This window comes from Girardinichthys multiradiatus, chromosome 1, assembly GCF_021462225.1.
Source record: "Girardinichthys multiradiatus isolate DD_20200921_A chromosome 1, DD_fGirMul_XY1, whole genome shotgun sequence".
In the NCBI taxonomy this organism is placed as follows: Eukaryota; Metazoa; Chordata; class Actinopteri; order Cyprinodontiformes; family Goodeidae; genus Girardinichthys; species Girardinichthys multiradiatus.
In genome coordinates, this window is record NC_061794.1 from 15,655,728 (window position 1) to 15,679,857 (window position 24,130).

General features: G+C 39.9%; 1 protein-coding gene across 3 annotated transcripts in view; it reads right to left on the bottom strand.

Moving 5' to 3' along the window:
* Positions 1-1,575: 1,575 nt before the first annotated feature.
* The window catches only part of soga1 (suppressor of glucose, autophagy associated 1), a 133,064-nt gene continuing 110,509 nt past the window's right edge, over positions 1,576-24,130 (bottom strand). For 2 of the 3 annotated variants that reach the window (XM_047364780.1, XM_047364773.1), the window contains exons 12-24: positions 23,271-23,384; positions 21,167-21,397; positions 20,739-20,855; positions 20,435-20,602; positions 15,843-15,995; positions 14,715-14,840; positions 13,181-13,242; positions 11,863-12,004; positions 11,128-11,724; positions 10,679-10,946; positions 10,370-10,588; positions 9,072-9,490; positions 1,576-7,664 (exon numbers count right to left, since the gene is read on the bottom strand). In XM_047364780.1, the coding sequence (XP_047220736.1) occupies positions 7,530-7,664; positions 9,072-9,490; positions 10,370-10,588; positions 10,679-10,946; positions 11,128-11,724; positions 11,863-12,004; positions 13,181-13,242; positions 14,715-14,840; positions 15,843-15,995; positions 20,435-20,602; positions 20,739-20,855; positions 21,167-21,397; positions 23,271-23,384 (2,751 nt within the window). In that variant the 3' untranslated portion in view covers positions 1,576-7,529. The remainder of the gene's footprint in view (positions 7,665-9,071; positions 9,491-10,369; positions 10,589-10,678; positions 10,947-11,127; positions 11,725-11,862; positions 12,005-13,180; positions 13,243-14,714; positions 14,841-15,842; positions 15,996-20,434; positions 20,603-20,738; positions 20,856-21,166; positions 21,398-23,270; positions 23,385-24,130) is intronic. The other variant, XM_047364786.1, reaches the window with a different exon arrangement.

Sequence of the window (24,130 nt, forward strand, 5' to 3'; positions counted from 1 at the left end):
TTCTGCGATTGCCGCCGCGACAGGCACCGCAGACCTTACGGCCGCAGCTACGGGCAGCAGCATCGACAATAGATGCGGAGAACATGGTCCACTCGGACTCTATGTCTCCAACATCCCCCGGGATCTGGTCAAAGCTCTCCCGGAGGTGGGAGTTGTATACATCCATGGCCGAGGGCTCCGCCAGGCGTTCCCAGCAGACCCTCACTATGCGCTTGGGCCTGCCAAGTCTGTCCGGCTTTCTCCTCCTCCAGCGGATCCAACTCACCACCAGGTGGTGATCAGTGGACAGCTCAGCCCCTTTCTTCACCCGAGTGTCCATAACATGTGGCCGAAGGTCTGATGATACGACAACAAAGTCGATCATCGACCTCCTGCCTAGGGTGTCCTGGTGCCAAGTGCAGTGATGGACACGCTTACGTTTGAACATGGTGTTCATTATGGACAATCTGTGACTAGCACAGAAGTCCAATAACAAAACCCCGCTCGGATTCAGATCGGGGAGGCCATTCCTCCCGATCACGCCTCTCCAGGTGTCACTGTTGTTTCCCACGTGGGCGTTGAAGTCCCCAAGCAGAATAGTGGAGTCCCCGGGAGGGACACTATCCAGCACCCCCGACAGGGACACCAAGAAGGCCGGGTACTCCGCACTACCGCTTGGCCCGTAGGCCGAGACGACAGTCAGAGACCTATCCCCAACCCGAAGGCGCAGGGATACGACCCTTTCATCCACTGGGGTAAACCCCAACACGAGACGGCTGAGCTGGGGGGCAACAAGCAAACCCACACCAGCCCGCCGCCTCTCCCCGTGGGCCACTCCAGAGTAGAAGAGAGTCCAGCCCCTCTCAAGGAGAGGGGTTCCAGAGCCCACACTGTGCGTGGAGGCGAGCCCGACTATTTCTAGTCAATATCCCTCGACCTCTCGCACAAGCTCAGGCTCCTTCCCCCCCAGCGAGGTGACATTCCACGTCCGTAGAGCCAGCCTAAGCATCCGGGGACCGAGGTCTCCACCTTTGTCCGCCACCCAATCATCTTTGCACCGCTCCCTCACGGTTCCCCCTGCAGGTGGTGGGCCCACTGGGGGATGGCCTCGCGTCTCTCGTTCGGGCTTGGCCCGGCCAGGTCCCATGAGGAGCAACCCAGCCACCAGGCGCTCTCCAGCGAGTCCCGACCCCAGGCCTGGCTCCAGGGTGGGACCCCGGCTCCGCCGTACCGGGCAACGTCACATGCCTCAATATTTTTGTCCTCATGAGGGATTCTTGAACCGCTCGTTGTCTGACCCATCACCTAGAGCCTGTTTGCCATGGGAGACCCTACCAGGGGCATTTAGGCCCCAGACAACATAGCCTCTTCATAACTTTGAAGCATTTTATGTATTTACACTTCAATTTTTGATCAAAAGTGTCTTGGAACTTTTTTGACATATGGCTTCCTGTCTCCAAACATGGAGGGACAAGCACTCAAGTTTATCACTATGGACAGTAGGGAGGACAGTAAGGGAGGAAAATCTCTACAAATCTTATGATCAGGGCACTGACCAATGTGGAACAAAGAAGAAAAAAAAGGCAACAAACCACATCAAAATCCATGACACATTTATTTGTGAATTCTATGACAAACAGGAGGCAGTTTCATCTTATCTTACAAGCTACCATGGTTGGAAAAAACAAATATATCCGACTGCTTTCAGAAATCCATTTTGGACATCTTTTTTTTGCATCTTTTAATATCTTCTATCGCCTTTTTCTTGTTTTTTTTTTTCATTCATATTGAAAATGCAACTATATACAGAGAAAATGCTCAAGTGTTGTCTAAAAAGGGAGAGAGCTACATATTTCCACAGCGACCTAGGTCAGATCAGCCGTTGACATTCAGCTTTTCTCAAAGAAATAAAAGGACAGACAGTACAGACATTTTCCTTTCTTTTCCAATACCATACAGGGTTGGAATTTCTTTACTAGGTACCCATGTAAATTAGCTTTCATTGCATTCTCCTTTTAATAATCAAGCACTGTTAAAAAAAGATAACAGTTTGTTAATACAGCAAATGTACAGGCTGTCTCTAGGTAATAGTTTAGCTACCATTATGAACAGAGAATAATTAATTTACATAATCCCAGCATGTAATAATCTAATTAATGGTATGGAAACATTACAAACCGATGGAAATATTCATGTTGCCTCAGGCTTACATAAAAGTGGGAACAAGAGTATTGGTTGATGCCGTACAGAAAGAAGATCATTGGCTGGTGTTGTTGTGTGACCTGTGGTATGTTTTAGTTAGTGGATAAAATGCCATTTAGGGATTAGGGGGTGATGGATTTCCACCTCTACCAAGCCACACTCTGTGTTATAATACAACCAAAAAAATTATCAGAATCATTTTGTGTTATGCACCTCAATCTATCACATATGACTCATCAAAACAATAACGTGTTCAGCATTTTTGCATACTTCTTTAGAAGAAGACACCAACAATGAAACCTTTGATTCTTCATATTTAGACATATTTTTATCTAAAAAAAAAACCAAGGCAGTGTAATAACATTCATGCAAAATGTATGATTTTCACCCATTTGGAAGTCTGGTAATACAAAGTGACAGTATCTGAGGGTGCATTTCAGCTAAAGTCCCGGAAATCTCTCATCAACTGTATAAGACCAAAAGGTAAAATAAACCCACAGATTACAACATTTAAACTGAATTCCAGTTATATTTAATGTGGCATTTTCAACTAAGATGTGGTGCTTTTTTGGAGTTAAATATACGCAGATAAAGGGAAAGGTTTTAATAAAAAGAAGACACTTTTGTGGAGACAAGGCACCAAAGTGACCTTCATGTGGATAAAATGACATTGAAAAGAAAAAACATCCAGGTATGTAGTGATGGGTTTCAACTGAAGACATTTCTGGCAGATTTACATGAATTTAGTTTTTGTGTTCACTGTACAGTCGAAGAGGTAGAACAAAATCTTGTAAACGGTCTACCTGTAGTTTTAAGCAAGCATATATAATTTAAAAAATTACAATATAAGAATCATAAAATCACTTTATTTTGGAATAAAACAAACAAAAAAACTTTAAATCCCTGCCATAGTGGGCTGTTTATTGGTTTGTTGTGTATAAAGCTGATCATATTGATGTTTTAAGCACAACCCTGTTCTGTTGTGAGCAAACAGTTTTAATAGCTTCAAGTTTTAATTATAAATGCAATGGAAAGATTGAAAAATACACATTTTTATTTAAACATGGTTTGAAATCTTCAGTGCTTTTAAAACATAATGCTAATCAGTTTGGTTATTTGTAGTCTGGTGAATAAAACAGTGAGATTATTTATTTCACTGCAGTTAGTGCATGCAGAAGCTTGATAAGCTTTGTGTTACATTCTGTTATGTCCATAATTTTTCAGGCTCTTAACTGCATGCAGAGAATTTTGACAAAAATGAAACTGTAAATGTAATAACACCTTTTATTGGTTGTTTTCCAACATCCTATGAGCTGTAGCTATATTGTTTAGTAGGCTAACCTTGTAAATGGTTGAAATTCATAACATTTTGAAAAAATAGCTTGTGTATCTTATTGCCCTATATTTCCATTAAGGTTTGAGAAAGTACACCTTAACTCTATACTGAGAGCTAAATCAAATGCTTTACATCTAGCTACAGGCTAACAGTTAGCAAAATCAAAAGGATCATTTTTGGACAACCCTTTAACAGCAGGAAATACAGCAATAATCCTGTTAAACATATTGTTATGGAAAATTTGCATTATAGAGAAATCTTTCAAATTACAGAAAGCCCTTTGAGTTTATTTTCAGTTCAAGATAAATGCTAAATATTTTAATGCAAATCGGCACTGAACTGGTACAGCCTTTAGCCTTTTTAATGGGTATAATATTTTAATATGTATTTTCACAGGAAATGTAAATGGCGAAGTAGTGAAAAAGGTAGCTTTGCTAAATTAACATTTTAGCTAAATGTGCTAGCTTATCAGAAAGCTAATCCCTTGGTTTCCTCTAAATTCAAGTTCCCTAAAATGTTTCAATAGCTCAATTAAAAACAAAAACACTAAAGATGTATCTAGTATTTATTGTGTTTTCTTTTTGAGTATAAATAGATCATATGAATGATAGATCAGGATTTACCTATAGCTTTAGATAATAATTCTTGTGTAATAAAACTTTTAAATAAAAGTTCTGAAAATGAAATATGAAAAGAAATAGTAAATGACCCTTTTTGGAAAACCTTGAAACATGACCTAAGCTGTAAACCAGTTAAATATCTTAGTTAAAGCCATGTAATTGTGGCCAAAAATCAGAGTCTAGTCATTTTATTTTGCATTCAGGTCAGTATCTTGTGAGGAAGCAGCTGGTTTCATGCTGTTGGTTTTGTACCTAAAATTAGGGCTAAAACAGAGACAGACAGCAGCACAGAGACTGTGGGTTTTCCTCAGCATGTTATTTAAGTACATGTACTGCTTCTGTAATGCCCTACTTTCAAACTGCTGAGTCACTAAACTGTGTGCATACACAAGATGGGTAGATTCCTTGTTAAAGGACAACAAGCCCACAAAAGACTGTACACCAAGTAGCACCATGATAACAAATCAGAGACAGGATAATAGATCAGCAAAATGTTAATTAAAAAGTAAAATAATTTAGTTTCCTGAAATGTCTTTTGTATTTTAAATGGCCGACATATAATGTATGCCACATCAACGGAAAGTTGTTACCCTTTTGTCGCTGCACTGTGATACAGTACATTAATGAAGACAAAAATCTTCCTAAATAAAAGTAGGCTGCCTGGTTTGTGTGTTTTAGAGAGTCCAGTTTTAGCGTGACCTGAATATTAGACAGACAATCCAACAGGCACTTTAATTAGTTAACTGAAAAAAAATGACAAGGACAGGGCAAGGTAATGGACTGAAGGTCTGTGTAAAAAATCCCTTAAAAAAATGTATTTTTATGTTTTGTCCAACATTACATTTCTCGTCTTTGCAGAATGGCAAAATGTGTTTTTGTGCCTTTGTAGTTGTGTTGGCGTTGATTTATGCTGCTGATTATGTAGCAGTTAAGGGATAATTAGCTCTATAGACCAGTTTATAGATTACTCAGTGTGTCAGCTTGACAAAAACTTTTTATTTGTAAACAAAATGAATTTACTGATCTATTTCACATGAAGTTCCAGTGTTTTAGATTTTTAAATATAAAAGGCCATGTCTTAAAATTTAAAAAAATATAAGTTTAAGCAACAAATTTAAAATGTTTAAAGGTGTTCCAAGGCAGTTACGTTTGGCATAATGCTAAAAACCAATTCAAGGAGTTTTAATATCGTTTAATAGTAAGAAAGCTAATAGTTGGTGCATGTGGAGAATGACACTTTTATTTTGATTGTATGTAATTAGAAAAATAGGTAGAACAGACGCACTAATTGGGCACCATCTAAGTATCAAAAGTACTAAGCGCAGTGCCTTACAAAATTATTCATACCCATTGAACATCTTCACATTTGTTAAGTTATAACCACAAACTTTTATGTAGATCAACACGAAGTATTCCGTAGTTGTGAAGTGGAAAAATAATTATATACACTTTTCCAATAAAAAATTGAAAATTGAACTATGACATGCATGTGTTCAGCCCCTTTTACCCTAATACCTGTCAATAAAATCCTGCAGACAATTGCTGTCAGAAGTCTTCTAATTAGTGAATTGAATAGAATTGTGTACAGCCTAAACTTATAGATGATCTGTGAAGGTCTCTCTTGTTAGAGAACATTAAGGAACAAAAAATGTCATGAGGACTAAGAAGCACCCAAGAGAGGTCAGAGATAAAGTTGTGGAGACATTTAAAGCAGGGTTAGGTTATAAAACAATATCTCAAACATTAATCCATTCCCAACATTGTGAACATAGTGGTGGCACCATGAATCTGCAGAGATGCTTTTCTTTAACTAGGATGGGAAGCTGGTTAAAGTTTATGAGAACATTGATGGAGTTAAATACTGGGAAACCCTGGATGAAAACCTGTTGGAGGCAGCAGAAGACTTAAGACTGGAGTGGAGTTTCACCTTCCAACAGGATCATAATCATGCAGCCAGAGCTGCAAGGGAATGGTTTAGAAAGCAAATTCATGTGGTGGAACGGTCCACAATGTAAAAAGGGTCAACAGGTATGAATACTTTTGCTAGGAACTCTTATTCTTTTATTTAAGGTATTTTACCAACTGTGTAATTCTGATCCCAAAGCGTGTTTTCAATTTATCAGTAAAAATGGAATGCATTTCATTTCTCACTTGTGTTCCCAACAAAAGTGACTTGGGTAGTCTGAAAAAAACAACATAATAAAAAAATAATAAAAAATCTATATTTTTGTCCAATGCCCCTTGAGCTTAACAGAAGGGATCCCAGTTTCACTTTACAACAGGGAGGAATGGTTCGTAGTGCGTGTTTAACAACAGAAGCCATTTCAAGAGACCACACAGCAGGCGTGCATGCGTTGAGATTGTTGCTCAAATATTTAATGCTGTTGGAGATCAATCAGTATAATTTCAATTAATGAAGGTAAAAGTCATGGCTTGGACATCACCCATTTTGTTTGTATTTGTTTCTCTATTTTGACAAGACAGAGGTCATAGTGCTCAAGACAAACAAGCGTCAAGCTATGTTTGCTCTCCAGGAATGCTCACAAAGAACACAGGGAAAAAATTGTGTTTGAGATCATTTTCATGGTTTCATTTTTTTGAGCCATTATGTCCCTACCTCCTTCATATGAGTTCAAATCTGGTCATTGTGGGACATGCAGCCCAATAGTTTTCAACGTCTTCCTCTTACTTACTAATAAAACACGGTGTATTCCACCCTGTCTGCTATGCGTCAATAAGATGTGGCATTTTTGAGATCTGTCAAGTTAACTGTGCAAAGCAATCCAACACAGCATGGCGTTTCAGGAACAAGTCCATTACTGTGAAATGATCAGACCAGCCATCCCAACATAAACTAAAAAACTAAACGTAAAAAAAACCCAACTTTTTTGATTTCTACCCAATGTCTTTGTTTCATACCTCCCAAAGTTATAGATAATTTTGAAATCACTGATGAGAACATTATATCATGCATTTGTGAATAATCGTAAAATCAGCAGACTGATTGTAGTACCCATTGTTCTGTTAGTGGGAGGTTGACATCATCATTTTACCTGATGATTGTTGTTAGAAGTGTAAGAGAGTGTATCTGGTTTCAGTCCTGCTGGTAGGTCTGGGATGCTGGGTGTGTCCTTGGCATCGCTTGCATGTCTAGAAACAGGAGTGGTAGTGCCTGGGTTCTGTTTGTGTGAATGTGGCAGTAGCTTTGTGGGGCAGTCTGTGCTGTCTCTGTATGTTTGGCAGTGGGCCTGTGTGGCAGGTTCTAGGTGTTTGTGTCTTAGGTGCTCTGGGAGGGGTGGGAAAGCCTTTCCATGGCAGTAGTGTTTGTGAATTTCCTCCGTGTGCGTCTTCATATGTGCTGCGTGTCTTTGCGTGGGGCAGTGGGAGCCTCATCACTCAGTCCAGGTATCTCCTTTCTCCTCCGTTCCAGCTGGAGACTCCTGTAGACGGTGCTTACACAGGCGAGCGGCTGCTCTGGATGATCGGACAATGCAGGAGGACTGGGCAGCACAATCACAGGGTGCATCCTGGGAAATAAAACAATGTCACGTTTTTTCCCACATATCATCATGCTGTGATATACAATGCCTTGCAGAAGTGAAAGCACCTTCACAACCTTACCACATTGTCATGTTATAACCACAAACTACCATTTATTCTATTGGGATTTTATTGGATAGACCAACAGAGAAGGTACTAGATAATTGTGAGCTGGAATGAAAAGGATAATTGACTTAAATTTTTTTTTACAAATAAAAAAGGTATCTAGCAATACATTTGCTGCAATTACAGCTGCAAGGGGTATGTCTCTACCAGCTTTGCACATCTAGAAACTTAAACCTTTGCCCAATTTCCTTTGCAAATCACCTGAAGCTCAGCCAGATTTAATGTACAGCATCTTAACAGCAATTGTGTTCGTAAAGTTTCTCAATTTAATTTCATTGTAGCTTTGGCTGTATAATTAAGGTTGTTGTCCTGCTGGAAGGTGAACCTCTTCCCAACCCTCAAGGGAGTTTTTGCAGTTTTTAACGTGCTTTCTTCCAGCATTACACTCAACTCAGCTTCATTAATATTCTCATCAACTCTTACTAGCTCTGCTGTCCCTACAGAAGTAGAATCATAATCAGTTTTATTGGCCAAGATTGTGTGCACAGACAAGGAATCTGACTTAGGTTTCAAGTGCTCACAGCATTTAAAGGATAAAAAGAACAGTATGAACATGTATGTTTGTACAATTTTTTATTGTGTTTTTATATAAAGCAAAAAAAAGGCAGTTGTGCAAATATGCTAATTGTGTAGCTGACTACTCAGGCTGTGAGGTGATCCTTGTGTTCATCAATAGCGTTCTTCTTCTCCATAAAGGCCACATTTGTGGGGTGCTTGATAAATAGTTCTTCCACCTGAGGTGTGGATTTCTTCCACTCCTTCAGAGTTGCCACTGGTCGTTGGACTGGTACTCTAAATACTTCTCTCGTCTGCTTGTCAGCTTAGGTTCTGGCCATGTTTTGGTAGCTTTGCATTTGTACCATACTGTTAACTTTTTCGTTTTTATGAATATAGGAGTGTTTTACTACTTAACATCTTTATCTCTGACCCATCTGCTGTGTTCCTTGGTCTTTATGATGCTGTTTGCTCACTAATGTTCTTTGACAAACCTCTGAGGCCTTCACAGAACAACATTTACTAATTACATAAGTTTTAAAGGTCAAACTAGATTTTATTTAGTGTATCCGATTAAAGGAGGATTAATATGTATGCATACCACATTCAGATTTAAAGTACAAATATCATAGATTGAAGTTTGTGGTTGTAACATGATAACATGCAGAAAGGTTCAAGATATGTGAAAACTTTAGTAAAACACTAGAAACTACCATTTAATTTAAATGAACAAACCAAGAGTAATCCATCTGAGCTCAATATAAAGTGATCACCTCCATTCCTGGTCCTGCAGCCAGGCTGATGCTTATTGCTTCCTTCCCTCCTCCCATGATGCTGATCATCTCTTCCCCGGCTGTCTGCCTCATAAACCTCTTATTAACAATCCTGGTCACGCTGTCGTTGCTCCCGCTCAGTCCAGCCAATGCAGTAGCCCCCCCAACTGTGGGTTCATCTACGCTGCTAAAACCACTCAGGACACCCACACCTCCAAGGACGCCAAGGGAGTCTTTTTGCACTCTCTCTGCAGACATGGGGACTCCACCTGGTCCGCGGCTGCTGCAGACATTCCTGATGAACTCCTGCACCAACCCTCCATACCGCTGAGAGGTGGAGTCAGATCCGCAAACCACAGCACTGGAGGGTTTTCCTGCAGCAGGAGGCTGACGAGCTGGGCTGGCAGTCTGGCTCGATCCTAAAGCAGTGCAGGGGTCACAGGTTTGGATTATTACCGACAGGATTTACTGAATTTATTTGGGGTTAGAAATATCACAAATCTAGAAGAAATTTGGGCTTTTCATGAGAATAACTTTTTCTTTTGCATCTGTTGTGGCGATCTGCTTTGAGGTGCGGTAGTGAGTGTGCTGCTCTGTGGTGCACTTCAGCAGGTGATCTGCGTTAATCAGCAGCAGTGAACTCAAACAATACAAATGGTACACCAGTCATTTGGCAGAGTTGCAATTGGGCTGTTGACAGCAAAAGCAATCGCAAATGGAGCACTTCACAAGCAAAGTAACCAAATTCATGGGAAAACCGACTTAGAAAAAAAGGCTACCGGTAAGCTCATCTTTATGGAACACTGTTGAGGATTTAATCTGGTTTGGTAATATTTTAAAAAAAGAACTGTACTGTTTGCTGTAGAATTTATTTTGAATTAAGTTGATGAAACGTAAAGATAATATTAGGTAAAATACAGCATTTTTTGCTTTACTCGAATTATATCTAAAATTTAAAGCATAAGAGTCTGATGATTTAAGTTAGAGAAATGCAAAAAAAACTGGTTCAAAATAATGTTTTTTATTTATTATTGTTTAGCTTTTTCACCTTTCCTCTATTTCCTAACCTTCCTGAAAATTGTTTGAAATAAAACAAAAGAATGAGTAAAATCCTGAGTTTGTCAAGTTCTTCCTTTGTTAAGTATGGAAAACCGTCATGTTTTAAAGACACTTAACAGCATCAAATATGGTATTACTTAACTTTTACAGCGAATTTAAAGATTAAAATGATAAAAAGAGAACACTCAGTTTCTTAACATTTCCTCATCAGCTTCGTCAGTCAACCAGCTGGATCTCACCTATTTCACTCCTCCAAAGCGACTCTGTGCTTCCAGAGTGCTCCACCACGCTAAAAAGGCTGGAGAGGCCATCTGTGAGGCCGTTCAGGACGGGGCTGTCCCTCGTAGTGGTGGAGCGAGCCCAAGCAGAGCCGCCACTCCCACCGATGGGCCTCTGAGGTAGGCTCCACATGCTGCGGTCCCTGCTAGAGGAAGCCACGTCCAGTCTGGAAATGGAACCTGAAAACAGAAGAACATTCCTTCTTCTATATGATCCGAAACACTATCAGACTGGGTTTAGAGGGACTCAGAAGAACGGATCAATTTTACCAGAAGACACTCTTCGTTGTAGTTTAGGTGATCCATACTTGGGTGAACAGCATGGCCTCTCAATACGCCCGTGCACTTTATCCAGAGATGTAGAGATCTGTCGGGTTCGGGCAGACGCCAGTGAGGAGGTGGTTGTTGGTGACGGACGAGGGGACCAGGCTTTGGAGTGCAGCCCTGTGCCCCTGCTGCTGGGAAGGCTCTCTGTCTGAAGCCCGATGCTGATGCTCTGAGCTACAGTCTGGGTAGACTTGGTGCATACTCCAACGAGCTGGATGAAGGAATAGACATCATTTAAAATGATTAGTCCAATTAATTTATCTTTTTCCAATACAGCTGAGCTTGCAATAAGAAAATTGAGAACTTTCTGACTCAGTCAAATAAATATTTACTGCAAAAAAAAACTAAATCATATTGAGAAAATTCAAAGGATTCTGAATGTGAAGTGATACCTGACTCCCAGGCTCCTTGCTGGATTTCCTCTCCAGAGAAGAAGAGCGAATAGCTTGGCGGACACAGTTAGTCATTTCCTTCATGTCATCACTTAGGTTGGCAGAAATGTCTCCGATCTCCAGGTCACGGAAGGGAGAACTGGATGTCATCCCGTCAGCCACCCTATTGGCCGCCCCACTGCTGACACTGCTGCTAAAGACACTCGGCATAGAAGAAGAAATGCTGCTGCTTCTGCTCTCCAGCAGCTCCCGGTGCTGCTTGGACAGCGAACTGAGCCACTGCTCATAAGAAGTAGCGAAAGATGAGGCAGGTTGTTGTTGCTGAGCATTCAGTGAAGCTATGCCGCCACCTGTGTCCTTCTGTTTCAGAGAGGAGCTCCCAATGCCGGAGTGATCCGAATCGTTTGGCTCCTCGTATCTTCTCCGGTGCTCAGTACGCCTCACAGCAGGAGGGCTGTAGTAGATACGGATGCCGGTCCGGTCTGGAGCAGTGCAGCTCCTCTGCACATAATCCAGATCCATTTGAGAGGCAGTGAAGCTACTGGAGGAGCCGCTTGGACCATCCCAGGTTTTACAAGTATCAACGATCTCAGGGGTCTATACCAGGAGACACGCATGCATTTAATAAATATTCTGACTCGATAAGATCAAAGTGGAGAGAAAAATAGAAAGGGAAGGCTTAACAAAGTTTAAAACTTTTCAAGCAGTAAATGTATAAAAACCTAAATTCCAAACCTCATTGGTTAGGTTGCTCCAGTTCTTCACGGTTATATCACCGTACTCGGCCTGAGTAAAAAGCGGCAATGAACCAAGCTGCGCTTTGTCCTTCTCACAAGTAGATTTGTTAACCTCTGAGTCCTCCAACGTAGATTTTACCCTATTCAGAGACAAATTGAGAGAGAGAAGTTGTCACAATTACACATTTACGGTGCTCTGCCAAAGTATTAATTATTCTGCATTTTGAGAAAAAACAACCACATACTCCAATTCTAAATTCTAATTGAATTTAATGTAACAGACCAACACAAAATGCTCCATATTTGATAAAATTGATTAACATTTTTTACATGTGGGGTAAAAAATAAAAAAACACAAATGATCTCAAAAGTCTTCTATTCAGCCCCCATGAGTTCATACTTTATAGAAGCACATTTTGTTTCTTTGGGTAATGTCTCTACCAACAACATGTCAAAGCTATTTTTTTCCCATTTGTATTGCAAAAATTGCTCAAAAATAAATCGGGTTGGATGGGGAGCATCCGTGAACATTACATTTCAAGTCTTGCCACATATTTTCATTTGGATTTAGGTGTGGACTTTGACTAGGCCATTCTAACACATGAAAATGCTTGGATCTGAACCATTAAATTGCAGTTCTGGCTGCATGTTTAGCATCATTAACCTGCTAGAAGGTGACCTCTGACCTAGTCTCCAACCTTTTGCAGCCTATAACATGTTTTCTTCCAGGATTATCTTATATTTAGCTCCATCTACCTTCACATCAAGTCTATCCAGTTTCCTAGTCCCTGCAGGGTGGGTGATGTGAATTTATTTTTTCCCCAAACATAGTGTTTTGCAAGTCGGCCAAAAAAGGTTTAATTTAATCTAACCAGATTACTTATTGACCATGTTTGCCATGCCTCCTACATGGCTTGTGGCAAACTGCAAACAGGACCTCTTCTGGGTTTATGTCAACAAGGGTCTTATTTTTGCCACTCTTTCTTGAATGCCAGATTTGTTGGACTACACAACTTTCCTTCTGACAGATTCTCATACTTGAGCTGCAGATTTATGCAGCTCCTCCATTTTTGGGTTGCATTTTATATAGGCATCGAAGTAAAGGGGGTGAATAATAAATGCACCTAAAGTCCCTAATAAAATACAGTACACAGAAATTTGTGGTTGGAATTTGAAAAAAGGGAAAGGTTCAAGGGATACAAATATCTTTGTGAAGCACCACACACTTTCATTCATTTAAAGCACAAATGATGAAATGGCAATAAGAAATTCTATAAGTGTGAGTTAAAGCAAACAGGATTGTATTCCAGTGTCACCTCTGTGATGCTGATCCATTTAGAGCCGTGTCCAGTGTGGATTCAGCACCTTGAGACTTCGACTGTAAGGGAAAAGAAAACTGCCGATTTAGAAGGAAATTATTTGCTCTGGTCTATGCAACTAATCAACATTTAAACGATCTCTGTAACATGTCTGCACACCATCACACCCGAAACATTTTGTTTTGGGTGTAAAGTTGTCCACAGCCACCACCTCAGGAGAGTTTAGAAGGGAATATTTTGCCTGCTACAATCAGTCTGTGGCAGACTGAGGTTAAACACACACACTGAGGGTGATGCTGAGTCAGTGGGTTTAACACTCGAGGTAAGATCTAAAGCTGAGAAGCAATTTCCCCTCGACACGGACAGAAAGGAGGAAGAGGAGTGGAAGAAAAGGAAAGGACATCTGCAGATGTAGTGCCTAGCTGCACTGACAACATTTACAATCTCTGCAGCACTGTGCACCTGAGTCCACACTATCTGAATGAACAGAATACCGAACAGATAGTATGCATGCTTTGTTTGCCAAGGTGAGTATTTATGGGTATTGTTTTATAAAACAATTAGCAAGAAAATCGGACATTAAATGTATAATATTTGTAGCAATGTATAGCCCTGCCTGTGTTTAAGTGTAAGAAAGCCACAATTACACTGAGTTGCCTGTTGGGGGCACTACAACTAAATGTCAAAAAGCTTTAACGGGTACAAAAAACGAAATACAACTAGAGTTAATATTTGTGGGTGGCACAGTATGATAATGCTGCTTTCATAGTGGTTGTATTTTATTAAATGACAAGCCTAATCTCTTCCCAATGTTTCTCTACAGGGCTGGAATGAGACAGGATCACACAGCAAAGAGGAAGGAAGGAAGATGACGGAGACAGATGAGGAAATGGAAAAAGCGAATGACTGGACCAGAAACGGGGCGAGAGAAGGGGAGTTCTCTACAAACGGAGATCTTTAAAGATGACCGAATGGCCCTAAATGCACCTCCGGGGTTTAGGTTTTGCCTGTAGGAAATCCCTTTGACCTTACAACCTACAGAAGGTCGCAGCACGCTGTCAACCATCCCAGACATGTTGCAGCAGCTCGGGATTGTAGGAGCAGGTGTCTAATCAGCAGATATGAGTGACCATGTTTTTTGGTGAGCTCAGCTTTTAAAGTACAGTCAGCCAATTACTCACATCATGGCATTAACATCTGTGCAGTTACTGTCTGTCTGCAAAAAGAGGTGAAGCCCAGAGGCAATCTGAAACCTGAAAACCCTCAGTAGTGTGTTCAGAGGTCTGAATCCTACATCTGTAACATTAACTACTGGAGTGTAGTTTTTGAAATGAGAAAAGCCATGCAACTGGAAGCCAGTTTATAGGGAAACACATGCAATGTAAATAATAAATGAGAGACAATATTACACAAACATTTTTAGCAGAAAATAAATTCTGGAACCTGATGTATATCCTTCAGACTCTTTCAATCCAAGATGTTTCTAATAAACCTTGACAATTGTCATTCACATGGACCTACAACAACCCACCCATTGTACCTTCTCCTGCTGTGTGGTAGCCTCTCTCAGTCTCTGTTCCCACTGAGCTCTCTCCTGGCTGAACCTCTCCAGCAGTTCCAGTTTCTCTCTGCTCCAGTTCCTCTCTCCGATCTGAAGCTGATCCAATCAAAGGTTGGGCAAGCCAACAAAATGGGATTCAAAAACACCAGAATAAAAGGAAAAGAGATGGAGGTGACATAGGTGTATTCATTGAAATACAGCTGAGACTTTAGTGTGTTGTAAAGGTATTCATGCCAATAAATGTTTTTACATTTTCTCACGTTACAACTACAATCTTCATGATGCTGCCACCATGTTTCCCAGCAGGGTGTTTAGGTAATGCGCAGTGTCAGCCAAATACAGAGTTTTGCATTTCCTCCGACCAAAGAGCACAATAATAGCCATGCTTCCAACAGATGCTCCCACCTGAGCTGTGGACCTCTGCAGCTCCTCTAGAGTTACCATGGGACTCTGGACTGCTTTTCTGATTATTGCTCTCCATGTCTAGCCTGTGAGTTTAGGTGTCCACCTACCAGCTGTTGTTATACTGAGATTAAATAACAATGCTCAAAGGAAATGGAAATTTTATTATCCCCAATGGGAATTTGATTTACAGCATGTCCACTTATCAAACAGCACAATTATATAAAATTATTCACAAGGCAGCAGACACAGCTGAACTGTGTTTATTTATTAGGCGTCTTGGTGCTTGGTTGGATTAAATCTAAAGTATTAAGGTAATGGGGTAAATACAAGCTGCAATTATCAGATCTTTTTTTTGGTTAAAAACCATTTTCTTTCAACTATTTGTGCTACTTTGTGTTGGTCTGTCACATAAAATCCTCATAAAATATACTGAAATACATTGAATGTGAGAAATGTGAAAACGTTCAAGGTGTGTGAACACTTTAGGTAGCCACTATGCATCATTTATATACCAGCTAATGGTGTTTTTACTATTTAAACCTCAATAGGCTTCAACACGTCTCTGCAAGTCCAGATCTAACAGCTAAAATAGTCCATTTTAATTCTGCATTTATTAAGTCTTTACAGTTTGCAACATCAGTGTCCAAAAAGTTGTAGGTTTTAATTTAGACTCAAGCTTAGACATTAATTTACCTGTTTGGTTAAGTCCATCACGGCTGCATATGACTCAGCGAGGAGGTGCTGGTGTTCCTCACGCTCCTTTTTAAGAGCCACCATCAGGTCGAGAAGGTCCGGGGTTTCAGGTGGGGACAGTGCTGCTGTTGTTTTGGCAAGTTTGGTCTCAAACTGGAAGTAAAAACCAGTAAGAATCCTCTTAGAAAAGGGAAAGGGATGTCTTTTTTTAATTGAAAGATGTAGCAAACATAATATCTAATAACAGAATGTCTAATCTCACACTCCATGGTTCAGTGTCTTCTACAAAAAAATAAGAAAACTACACACAGAAATTAAGACTATTACAGTACAATATGCAAATGGTATATGAGATTATAAACTAATTTACATAAATAAATTAAAGGCAATGTAGGAATTTTAAGGTTACGTACAAAAAAGTACTGTAAATATTAAGAACAATTTTGACTGAAACAAATATATATTTAAATTTAGCAGCCATGTAGTTCTTCAAAACTACAAATTTGTCCCCATTAGTTTGACATAGTTATGATTATTTTTCTAATGGTGACCATTGTCTTTGGATTTCTAATCATTTTAATTGGAAATGGGTTATAATTGGCTTTACCTGGAATAGACTTAAACCAAACTGAATAATTTTAGTTAAATCTTAAAACTGAGAAAATTTGAAAGAAAATGGGTGCACACATATTGTTATATTTAATACTATACCAAAAAAATAGCATATTTAAAGGCCAAATATCACAAATATTAACAAGAAATTCCTGAGTTGAGTTTGATGCTCACAAGGCACATTTTTTGTTGCAATTAAAGTTGGTTAGTTTAAAACCTTATAAATGCTTTATATTCTCAGTATATATTCTAACAGTTGAACTTGATTACAGTTTTTGGGTTGTGTTTATAATTGTATAAGCAAAAGTACCTGTGCAAATTGCATTAAAGAGACTTTAATAAAGTAATTTACAATGTTCTCGAGGAAGAGTAGTTAGTTGCTTTTAGCCATCAGACAATAACTGAGAAATAAAAAATTGCTTAGTTATCCTTTCAGGTTAAAAAGTCTCATTCAAAATAAAGAAAACTCAGATACCAAAATCACTGGAATATCTTGTAATGAGTGTTAGCAGATAGTGACTTTCTATCCAACAGTTTGTGCTTGAGTTGAGTAAATATTGTGCAAAACACACCTTGTTAATAATTAGACATTATTAATGGTTGTCAGCGATCCATAAATGAATCATTTAACCGCCCCCATTCATAAAGGGAAGAGTCAGGATAGCGACATTAATGCAACCATCCCCCTTTAACCCCCGGTTGTTATCTCTCCTTTTTTAGGGTTTTCCTATCAATTGCCATTCTTCCCCTTTAACCCTGTTTTACTCTATCATGTCCCTGCAGATTTCTCACTCTATTTTGAGCCGCTTCACCCATTTTTTCGCCCTCGTTTCTGTCCTGCTGTTGCAGAACCTGTAGGTGGATCCCTTCAAATATTTATGAGCAGTTTGACATTTTCTCCTCAGAGCCTGTGTCTCACCGTGCACACGGCTGACAGTACCGACGCATCGACCTGACAACCGGGAAAACGCAAATGCCCACACACAGAAACCCAGACCTCCCAAACCCATCAATCCTCTCTGTGTGCCTCTGCCTGTCTGGCTCGGTGGCGTCTATATGTGGTACTAATGAAACTGTCAGGCAGCCAATCACAGTGAAACACACCCAGACTCAGCCCAAGTCCCGTCTCTTATGGCTTGCTCAGTATTTCTTATTAATGACGAACACAGCCTAATGAGCCCCACAACTCAATGTGGTTTACTGCAGAGGTGGTGAGAGAGAGATGCTAATTCACTGGATGACTGGGGTTTACTGATGTTTACTGGTGGAACAGAGATGTCTGGGTCAAAACTTGCCACTCCCAGTTTAACAGGTTTAACTATCTATTTATGGAGGTAAAAACATAAAAATAAGACCCACACAGGATACAAGAATAATCTTATCTCACAATAATCCTCACAGAAGGAAAAGTATTTTTAAAACAGAATCCTTCATTTAAAGAAATAAAAGGAGCCACATGTGGGAGTTCGGTAAAAAAAACAACCTAACAAAACTAGCATCTGAACTGGCGATTTTCCTACAACAAACACGAAGTAACCAAAAGGTCCTTCTATCTAATGCTTTCACATGCCTACAACTAACCACAAAGGGTTATTAGAAAACATTTAGAGTTGGTTTCTGGTTAAGCTGCATGTCTTTTATTACACATCAAACAAACAGCCCAGAATGGTGCAACAGCATTTGATTTTCAAATAAATACAGCAGATGTCATCCTCTCTACACGAGTCAAGTTAATGCAACAGATGTGATGAATGAGCAATAAGAGCTTCCAGCTGCTCGGCTTGTCATTACAGAGATGGCAGGTGTTTGTAACAACTCCACAGTCAGGGAGGATGACTGATTAACCTTTAATATACAATCCAATGCAACATCAGAGGGCGTCGCAGGCCTTCAAAGGTTGATGAAAAGGCAAAGGAAAGCTGTATCTGTCCGGCATGCGTTTAAGTCTCCTGAGATCATTTGTACTTTCTCTGACTGTGCTTGTTTGTCAGGTTGAACAGTGAAGATAATTTCCTGTCCAACTGTTTGACAGGAAGGACAGTGTTTAAAATTGAATTGACTTGTTTGATGACGCAACAGCTGGAGGACCCGCTGTGAGTTGCCAGGAAGCCTTGGCACTGATGTGGTCGGCTGATTGTTGTATAGTTACATGCACGTGAACATGCGCATGCGCACGCGCACACACACACACACACACACACACACACACACACACACACACACACACACACAGCGTGGCAAATTGATGGCATACTTTACAGTTTGCATTGTTGGCAGAGGAGAGATTACTTCCAAATGTGGCGTTTGGGTAGAGTAACACCCACAAACAGACACATTTAAGTGGGACAGTTCACCCAGCAGGAAAAGCCAAGGGAGTTCAGGTCTGCACATATTAATAGTACTGTGCAAAAGTCTTGAGTAATTCTTTGCTTCTTAACAGATTACTTTAGATTTTTGATTTTTTAAAGAGGTCTTCCCCATCAGCTATTAGCCCATTCTATAGGGCTGTCAAAGTCTTGTAAATGAGTACAATGATAAGAAAGGTAATTTAAAACCTTTACACGATACTGTAACTAGTACAATTTTCTGTAAAAACTTCAAACACAATTGTTAAAATTTAATAATTATTTTAAAGACGTTGCTTTCAGGAAAAGGGAAAGCGTCTTATCTCTCTGAACCTCTGCCCTCATCTGTCTACCAGAAGACGAATGATCTTGTACCCAAGGATGAGGACTGAATCGTTCACATCAGGGCAATGATTAATGATGACTGATGGTGTTTGTCTGTATCTCCGTGAGCATTATTGGGTTTGTGTGCTGAAAGGACCAAGATAATGCAGTGAAAATCCTTCATCGTGGGAACACCTAACCACATCCATGGATATTAAGTGCTTTTTTCCCTCCCATCAGAGCTCAGTGAACTATGTTTAATGTCCAATGTAATAAGTGGTTTTCTATGTGTTGTATCATGGCAGGCCAATGTAGATGTATGCATTTAACAGGTAAATGATGTCCTGTGGACTTTCAAAGCACTTTGTAACATTAGATCATTTTAAGCTTTTTTGAAAAGCTTTTGCCATATGCATGGCACAATTTGCTAACTAAAACTGTGATGCAGGTGGTACCTTTTCTAAGTGACCCTTTCTGCTCAAAAGATGATATGCGATTAAGTTTTCCTTTGTTTTACAGCAACACTGTACAAAACCCCATTCCACTCACCCCAGAGGAGAGATTCATACCATGTATGTATAAAATGTATATATAAAATAAGAGACAGGATCATATAATTAGGTTGGTTTTAATTGGCCAAAATTACCAGTCCTCTCTGCCGGCTATAATTTATCTCTCATTCTTCTGCTGCTCAATTACACACAGGGTGTCTTCCATCCTAGAGGCTGTTAATTAAAACTATTACAGCTTCTGAGACAGACAGAGAGACAAAAACAATCAAGAGGGGGAGGAAACATTAAAATCATGTCCCAAAGCCTGTAGAGGAGCTGGAAAAGCAGTGAAAGTATGAAAGGTTTTACAGACAAATAAACAGATGGAAACCTAGAGATTGATCCCCAAGGTCAACTTAAAATTTATATACAGGTCTATGTTTTAATTTGGGGAATTGGTAAAACTGGTTTAAGTACTTGAAGTAAAAAAAACATTTTTCTTTGTATATTTCTCCATCTTCTGTTACCCCCTTAATCTAAAATACAGTTTTACTTCCTGGAAAAAAAAAGGAATATTCAGCCAAGCAGACAAAATGGTAGAGCTCGACTGTTTCATAGGAGACTACGCATACAGTAACCTTCCATCTTTTCTTACAAATCTACTTTGTTTATTGCCGTTTGATTCACTTTAGTTCTCTTGAATGGATGTTCTGGTCATCTGAACGTTGTGCTTCAGGAAGTCATGTAAAATTCAAGTTGGTTGAATGTAATGAACTTTTTAGTCATCGTAGACATACAGTATCTGCAGCAGCTTTGTTACCTGTGTGATGAGGCTCTTTAGTTCAGTCCTCTCCACTTCCCATGACGCTTTGGCCTTTGCGAACTGCTGAGTGAGTTCCTGGGAGCCTTGTCTCTCTTGTCTCAACTCTGCACTCAGGTCCTGCAGAGCAACCTTTAGGTCTGCCAGAGTGCTGCTCACAGCGCTTGACTGCAGCAACACAAACACAAATCTAATGTTTAAAAACGCATGCATAAACATGCAGGTGCTAGTAGTTGAATACATGCCCATGGCAGTTTATCAAATGCATCTTTTTAGCTGTGTGTGCATGTGCCAGTCTGCTTGCCTTTATTGTCAGGCTGAGTGTCTGCTCGTCTGCAGAAGCTCTCTTATCTGCCTGGTTCGTGGGGCTTGGCAGGCTCTCCTCCTCCAATAGCAAATACAAATCCTTCAGGCTGTTCATCTAAAGAGCCAGTCAAAGTGTCAGCATCATCTGTATTACTCTTTTCTTTAGGTCTTCCACCAAAATCATTCACCAATCCAAAATATTTTTGTTAAAATAATCCGATTTTAGGGTCTCAAATTCATGCTTCATGTTTTCTTTTTTTTAGGTTTTTTCTTTCTTAACCAAAAACAAAGCAATTACTTCTGGTCTATTGTGTAAATCAATAACACGTAAATCTATAGTTCTTGTAAAAAGGAATAAAACTATCCACATACAACATGGACAAATTTAAATCGTTTCTAATGTTTCTTCTTTCCATCCACTCATACCTCCAAAACATCTTTCCCCTCTGCGTCCTTCTTGCAGCCCAGCCTCCACTGCTTGAGGAAGCAGCGTAGTTTCAGACTGAGCAGCAACAGGGCCTGTTTCAGGTGCTGGGACTCCTGAACCAGCAGAGTCCTCTCCTGACTCCACAGCCTCTGTTGGAGCCGAGCCTGGAGGCCCAGGCTCTGAAGCTGGAAGTCCCGTCGGAGCAGGGCCTTTTGGTGCTCCTCCTGGAGCTAAGAGGGGGACATAAACAGTCAGAGAAGGTTCAAAGCTGATAAAATATGGTTGGATTACTTCTAATGCAAGTTAATTTTTGAAATAGAGTGTTTAGAGTGTTGATTGGTTTCTTTGGCTTTTAAAGAGCCTTCCAAAATATTCATATATTCATATATATTTTTTTAACATTTTGTCACATTACAACCTCAAGTTTCGAAGTATTTTTTAATTTGTGATGGCAGTAGTTATCTTCTGTGGTGTAGTTAGTTGAGGCAACAGCAGGAAGTGGTTAGACAAACTCATTTGGGAAAGCCGGTTCTGTACTTGGATGCCCTCTGAACACAGAGGACGCGGTTGGAGACAGAAGGACTGTAGCAAAAATAACATCACTGTTGCACAATGTCTCCCACCCCAGGCATGAAGCTGTTACAGAACTGGGCAGCTCCTTTAGTGACAGACTGCTGCATCCTAGGTGCACAAAGGAGCGTTATCGTTCATCCTTCCTCCCAGCAGCAGTTAGACTGTATAACCATCACTGCTCCCAAGACTCAGTAAGTGTTTACACTTAACAGTATTTTTCTTTTGTGATGTTTTTATTTTCCTTTACTCTATAATCTATTCAAATGTTGATTCCTGTTTTTCATTGTGATTTTTATAGTTTTTAGTCTTTTTCACAGCTTTTTAGTGATGTTTTAGTGTTTAGTGATGCTTTCATTTGCCTTTTTGCTCTATAATAACAGATATTATATAAATATTTCTACCCTTTCGACACAGAAAAACGAACATATCGCTGACATTGCTCCTCTGCTTCAGTTAAACCCCCCACAATCCTGCGCTACATCACTATCACTGTCATCTGATAGGGATGTAGCGCAGGTGGGGGAATCTTTTAACAGGACAACTATTAGTTGTGCAATCCACAAATCTGGCCTTTATTGGACAGTGGCCAGAAGAAACCATTAGAAGTCCTGTTTTCAGTATTCCACAAGCCATGCAGAGGTCACAGCAAACATGTGAAAGAAGGTGCTCTGGTCAGATCAGGTTAAAAGTTTTACTTTTTGGTCTTTGTGAAATATTCTATATGTAGATGAAAACTAACACTGTGCATCACCCTGAACACACCATCCCTCCTGTAAAATGTTGTAGCAGCAGACTCATAGTGTGGGGATGCTTTTCTTCAGCAGGGACAGCCAAGCTGGTCATAAATGATGGAAAATGGACAAAACTAAATGCAGGGCAATCCTGGAAGAAAACCTTTTAGAGGCCCCAAACACCTTCCAGTAGGACAACAACCCTAATAATACAACCAGAGCAACAATGAAGTGTTACAGATGTAAGCATAAGCATATGGCGCAGTCAAAGTCCAGGGATAAATTCAAACGAGAGTCTGTGGTAAGACTTTTTCTCTCCATATAATCTAACTGAGCTTGAGCTATTTGCAAAGAATTGGCAAACATCTTCAGTCTCTAGATAGCCAAAGCTGGAAGAGACATTGCCCAAATGAAAGAAGGTTCCACAAAGTATTACAGATTATAGAAATTTGTGTATAATTTTCCTTCTACTTCACACTTTGTTTTATTAAAATCCTAATAAAATACACTAAATATTGTGGTTGTAACATGAGAAAATGTGAAACATTTCAACACTTTTGCAAAGCACTGTAGCTACTGAGCAAGAAATTGAATAAACAAATAGCTGCACAGTAATCATATTTGGCCTGGGTCATTTCTGAAAATAAACCCTGAAAATGTTGAGACTGACTTAAAATAAATATTGAAACCGATTTTGAGTTCGAGTTTAAACTGTAAAATACAAACACTGATTCAACAAAAATAAAAAACAGAAAAAATAGTGTAAACTCATGATTGTTTATTCCTTCTTTAAACTGACCTGTGAAAGTCTGAGACTGATTTTTTTTTGGTTCTGCCTCTCTTTCTCCAGCTCCTCCTGAGTTCCTCGAGCGGACTCCTTTTCTGTGGAAAGCTGCGCCCGGAGGTCAGTGAGCTGAACAGACGGGAGAGAAAAGGAAACGAGAGAAAGTAATTAAAGCGGAGGGAAACTAGTAAATAAACAGGTGGAAAGAGTAAAACCAAACAAGAAGTAATGAGGGAGGAGATATTCTAAAGAGAATGATAAAAACTGACCCTTTGGAAAAAGAAAAACAGGGTACTTTTGTGCTGCATCACCCTTTAAATCCGCCCTCAGCTGTACCACTCTGCTGTAAGTCTACACACACATCTACACCTATATTCATACACTCACCCATGGCTCATTAGCCTGCTGAGTGAGTGCAGTCCATCGACCAACCACTGTACCATGAACGTCCTTTTTTACCCTCCCCTGATCTTGCTCTCTGCCTCTATCACCTCCAACCAAGAGCATCAACCTTACCGCTAACAGCCAGAAAAAAAAACTTTGACTTCTGTTGCCAAATGACTCTATGCTGCAAAAAAGTGGAAAAAAAAACACGAGGATACAAAAAGGTAGAAAAACATACTCTAATGTATACTTTTATTCACAAACTAGGAATCTACCCCCAAAAAATAGAAGTTCAAGAGGATTTTAGATGAGATTACACCAATGCCACAATAAGGAGAGGCAGCAAAATCTAGGTAATGAGATTATCGGGTTGTTAATTAAAACATACCAACCAAGTCAGAGATCTATAATTAACTCAGCAGGTTTCACAGCTTTTATAAAAATTAAAGTGTAAGACCAACTGTATTGTGCCAAATTGTCCTATACCACTC